At 57.5% G+C, this 5,143-nt stretch overlaps 1 protein-coding gene across 1 annotated transcript; it reads right to left on the reverse strand.

The window, feature by feature from the left end:
- Positions 1–89: 89 nt before the first annotated feature.
- On the reverse strand, positions 90–5,046 carry CHRNG (cholinergic receptor, nicotinic, gamma (muscle)). Its single transcript, XM_010000261.1, has 12 exons — positions 4,994–5,046; positions 4,657–4,825; positions 4,500–4,544; positions 4,179–4,288; positions 3,928–4,083; positions 3,565–3,662; positions 2,675–2,878; positions 1,504–1,618; positions 1,120–1,234; positions 576–780; positions 340–473; positions 90–257 (listed from the first exon to the last, which is right to left on the reverse strand). The coding sequence occupies exons 1-12, from the start codon at positions 5,044–5,046 to the stop codon at positions 90–92; spliced, it is 1,572 nt and encodes a 523-aa protein (XP_009998563.1).
- Positions 5,047–5,143: the final 97 nt, after the last annotated feature.

Here is a 5,143-nt window from a genome sequence, read left to right on the forward strand (position 1 = left end):
CATCTCACCAAGCCAGGCGGGTCGGGGGCCACCCAGCCCCTGGTACCAGTGGTCCTGGCAGATGGAGGGCTGGAGAGTGCCTGTGGGCATCACTGTGGCAGGTACTGCTTAGGGTCCCCAGGGAAGGGCAGGGCAGGTGCCTGGTTGAATCGAGCTATGAGGAAGATGCCAAGGGTGCCGCACACAAAGAGGGAAGCCATGATGTAGAAGCAGACGCGATCGATCACTTGTCCCACCAGGATCCACTCTTCGCTCTCCTGCCAGTGGCACAGAAAGAGGGGTGAGGGCTGGCCCTGCTGCCCCCCGTGCAGGTTCCACAGCACCCTGGCCCCAGCTCACGCTGCTGAAGTCGTTCTGCTCCCGCGTGGCATTGACAATGTAATTGCAGGCATCCACACAGGCACGGATCTCAGGCCCTGCTTCCTCCAGACTCTGGCAGAAGTCCTGGGCACTGCCGCTCTCCAGGCCACGTCCTACAGCCAGCAGAGCCAGCACAGTGGACACTGGTGAGCACCCGGCTGCCTGGCACGTCACCCAGCCTCACGGAGAGGTGCCAACCCCATACAGGTACTTACCAATCTTCTCCAGCACAGTTTTCATTAGCCCATCCCTCTCCTTTTGCTTCTCGAAGAGCAGCTCAGTCCGGGCTTTCCAGAGCATGTACTCATCAGCTTTCACAATGAGCCCCAGAGAGCTGCGTCTCCGGGTGGCTTGTGGTGGCCCCGGTGTCTCCTCCGTAATGTGCATGCCCAGGTAGCGGGGCAGGAGGTGCAAGAACACCTGGGCACAGTGTCACCTGAAGGGACCTGACCCTACTACCACCACATGGGGCATCCAGTAGGTGTGATTGGGTCCCCTTGCATCCCTGTGGGCTGCCCTTCTGCCACAGGGATGCCAGGTGTGTTGGCACCCACCCTTCCACAGTCCTTGGTAGTGACTTGGAGGGGGTTGGTGACACAGTGGGGTCCCTTGGGGACATCTGGGGATCCATCTTTGTGCCAGGACTTGCACTCAGATTAAGGCATGCCTGCCACCCCACTCTGCAAGTGGCAACCCCTTGGCCCCTACATACCCACCCCATTCCTCACATAAAAGGGGCTAAGGGATGACAGTGGGTACCTGGCGAACTCTCGGGGACATGGAGTGAGTGTTGGGTGTTCTCAGAGAGACATTGAGGACGATGACACAATTTACCACGATCACCACTGTCACCACCATGAGGAAGGTCAAGTACCTGGGGAGAGGACATGAGGCCTCACAAGGAGCTGCTGAGCCACAAGCCACATGCATGTAAGTTCCCTATTTGTGTCCTCCTGGCCAGGAAATGGGGAACCAGCAGTGGGACACAGGCACATGGTAGCCCTGTGACAGCCCTGACTGGTCTGGGGGTTGTTTCTGGGCCAGGGTCCTGTTCCTGGGTACTGGCTGCTTCATGACATCCAGAGACCCCTCTGGCATGGTGTGACTGCCGAGCTGGCACCCCTGTCCCTGTGCATCACTTACTTCCCAATGAGAGGCACAGCCTGGGAGGTCTCGGGCACCTTCTGTGCAATGAGGAAGAGGAAGACGGTCTGGGCCAAGAGGACATTGATGGAGACAGTGCATTTCTGCCCACCCGCTGCCAAGGAAGAAGGAAAGCAGAAGTTGGCACGGGGCAGTGATGTGGGTATTGCCCTCCTTTGGCAAATATCCCTCACCTCAAAGTTAAACTGCCCAAGTCCTGCCATGAGGCTTTAACCATGAGGTACCTGGAAATTCACCCCCCCAGATATTACAGGAGTGGGTGAGAGATGGCACTGTTGGTCTCCAAGCACAGAGGGGACAATGAGCCTGTCCTCACCTGTCACTGCTCCCTTGCACATCGCAGTGTCTTACCTTTGGCTGGCAAAAAGTAGACCAGCACAGCCATGGCAGAGATGAGGACACAGGGCACAATGATGTTGATGATGTAGAAGAGTGGCTTGCGCTGGATGATGAGGTAGAAGACGACCTGCTGGTACTGGGTGTCATCTGGGGTGAAGTGCTCTGAATTGATGATTTTCCGAGCAGGGCGGTGCTTGATGGCCCATTCACCGTTCTCTGATGTGCAGTGGTGCTGTGTGAGTCCCACCACTCCACTGGGGGCATGGGGGCACCAGCCCCAAGGCCCGAGGTGCCAGAGGAAGGGGGGGACTGGTGGTCACTGTGGATCCCACAGGACAGTGAAGGGAAGGGTGTTAGAGCCAGTGGAGAGGGAGATGAGCACTGTGGAGTACCAGGCAAAATACCCCTAAAGGCTGTTGGAGGGGGCATATATGGGGCATGTTGAGCCCCTTGGGGGCACTCAGGGCATTATATGTGGGTCGGAGGTCCCCCCATCTCCCTGTCCCCAGGGCACCGTGGGGGGAAGCCGAGCGTGACGCGGGGGGACGGCTGTTTTCCCCTCCTGTCTGCGGGAGCGATAGATTTTTCCCAATCAAGATCACAGCTCGGGCCGGTAATGAAAAAATAAATCTCTCTGCCCAAAAAGCATTTTGTTCCTTCAATATGCAATTAAAATGTGATGAAAAACGTCATCGTTTGGCCGTGGCAGCTTCGTTCCCAGCATCAATCAAGCTCCCAGGAGTGGTGCTCTCCAGGAGCGGCTGCCAGGCCGTGAGAGCCCCGGGGGGCCTTGCACATCGCAGTGTCTTACCTTTGGCTGGCAAAAAGTAGACCAGCACAGCCATGGCAGAGATGAGGACACAGGGCACAATGATGTTGATGATGTAGAAGAGTGGCTTGCGCTGGATGATGAGGTAGAAGACGACCTGCTGGTACTGGGTGTCATCTGGGGTGAAGTGCTCTGAATTGATGATTTTCCGAGCAGGGCGGTGCTTGATGGCCCATTCACCGTTCTCTGATGTGCAGTGGTGCTGTGTGAGTCCCACCACTCCACTGGGGGCATGGGGGCACCAGCCCCAAGGCCCGAGGTGCCAGAGGAAGGGGGGGACTGGTGGTCACTGTGGATCCCACAGGACAGTGAAGGGAAGGGTGTTAGAGCCAGTGGAGAGGGAGATGAGCACTGTGGAGTACCAGGCAAAATACCCCTAAAGGCTGTTGGAGGGGGCATATATGGGGCATGTTGAGCCCCTTGGGGGCACTCAGGGCATTATATGTGGGTCGGAGCTCCCCCCATCTCCCTGTCCCGAGGGCACCGTGGGGGGAAGCCGAGCGTGACGCGGGGGGACGGCTGTTTTCCCCTCCTGTCTGCGGGAGCGATAGATTTTTCCCAATCAAGATCACAGCTCGGGCCGGTAATGAAAAAATAAATCTCTCTGCCCAAAAAGCATTTTGTTCCTTCAATATGCAATTAAAATGTGATGAAAAACGTCATCGTTTGGCCGTGGCAGCTTCGTTCCCAGCATCAATCAAGCTCCCAGGAGTGGTGCTCTCCAGGAGCGGCTGCCAGGCCGTGAGAGCCCCGGAAGAGCTGCTAATAGCCCCTGCAGCTTTGCTTTGGGCAGCCACCAGCACAGCACCAGGCCTGTTTGATGCCCCCCGAGGTGGGGTGCTTTTATGGCAGGAAGGTGACAGTAGTGCTACCTGTGAAAGCCTCGGGGTCTATGACGATCCACTCCACGGTCTGACCTTCCTCCACTGTCAGCAGCAGGTTGATTTCGTTGGCGCTGTATGTCTGGGACCTGGGGAGGGATGAGGAGGTGGCACAAGCTGGCAGGCAGCACTGGCAAAGGCTGCCAGTGTGACACTGGGTCACTCCAGCCACCTCCAGCTCTGCTTTGGAGTGCTTGGCTTGGCCAAGGTGCCTTCTGCCACCGATGGGCTGCCAAGGGACAGGTAAATGTCACTAGTTTGCCTGGGGCCTCATCGCCCCACGTCAAAGGTGGACATCCCATGCCAATCCCTTGTGTCCTAGGAGGACCTGTCAAGGTGCCCACACATGCTCACTGGAAGACCATGGTGCAGTTCTGCCAGTCGAAGGGGAAATAGGTGACATGGATGGAGCAGACGCTGCGGTAGATGGCAGGAGGTAACCAGTAGATGCTGCCGTCGGGGGACACCAGCACGTTGGTGTAGAGGGTGATTTCAAATGTCCCATCAATGCTGGGGATGAAAGGGTTGGTTCAGGCCCAAACCATGCCCAGGGAACAGCTGTCACCTGCTGTGTGGGGATGTATCCCTATTGCCCCATCACCTACTTGTTCTCCAGGACGATGTCAGGCAGCCAGACCATGGTGGAGGGCACTCGTAGCAGCTGGATGTTGTCATATTTTTCAGGGTCCCACTGCAGACGATAATCAGACCATTGCTAGGGGAAATGGAGCAAAGAGGGGGGGTTATGGTGGGTCCTCAGAGTGAGGGAGCTTGTGAGTTGCTTGTCCCACACTGATCCCAAAATGGACTCAGTTAGGGGCACCCACCAAAGGGGGTGCAGGTTACAGTGCCAGCTCTCCCTGGGCTACTGCCCAGAGATGATAAAATGGCCTGGGAGCATCCTGCCTGGAGGTGAGGGGTCTCACCATCTCAATCCAGACGTTGGTGGTGAGGGTCTCCTCCCGCTCATTCTGGCAAGGAAGGAAAACGGGGAGATGGCTTTAGCATCCTGCCCTCCTCTGCCCACTGCTCCACATGTGGGGGCAAATTCTATCCCACTATGGGGACCAGGGGGTCTCTCACCAGGGAGATGAGGTTGGTGAGGGTGAGCTTGAGGGTGACATCGATGACCTCATCCCCACGCAGCGCTGGGCGCAGGTTCTGGTTGTAGTTGCTCATGAGGTCCTGGAACAGCCTCTCCTCCTGGTTCTTGCAGCACACACCTGGGGAGAGAATGTGCCACAGGAGCACCCTGGGGTGGGGACAGTGGGGCTACCAATGGCACCAGGACCTGCTAGGGTGAGGGTAGGCAATGGGGCAGGGTGTGCACGGGGAAGGGGCGTTGCTGTGGGTGTGCACACTTGCTGTGAGTGTTTGATGGTGTCAATGTCTCATGGTGCAAGGAGGTGTGCATCCCCACCTATTCCCCATCCCAGGGACCTCTCCAGGGTAGGACACAGGGACAGGGGACATGCCAGCATGGGGACATCCTGGTGAGACAGTGCATGGCACTATACACCCATGGGTGACAAACACCCAAGGGCAAAGACAGGAGATGACTGGTGCCCCC

This window comes from Chaetura pelagica, unplaced genomic scaffold, assembly GCF_000747805.2.
Source record: "Chaetura pelagica isolate M959 unplaced genomic scaffold, ChaPel_1.0 scaffold20, whole genome shotgun sequence".
Taxonomy (NCBI): domain Eukaryota; kingdom Metazoa; phylum Chordata; class Aves; order Apodiformes; family Apodidae; genus Chaetura; species Chaetura pelagica.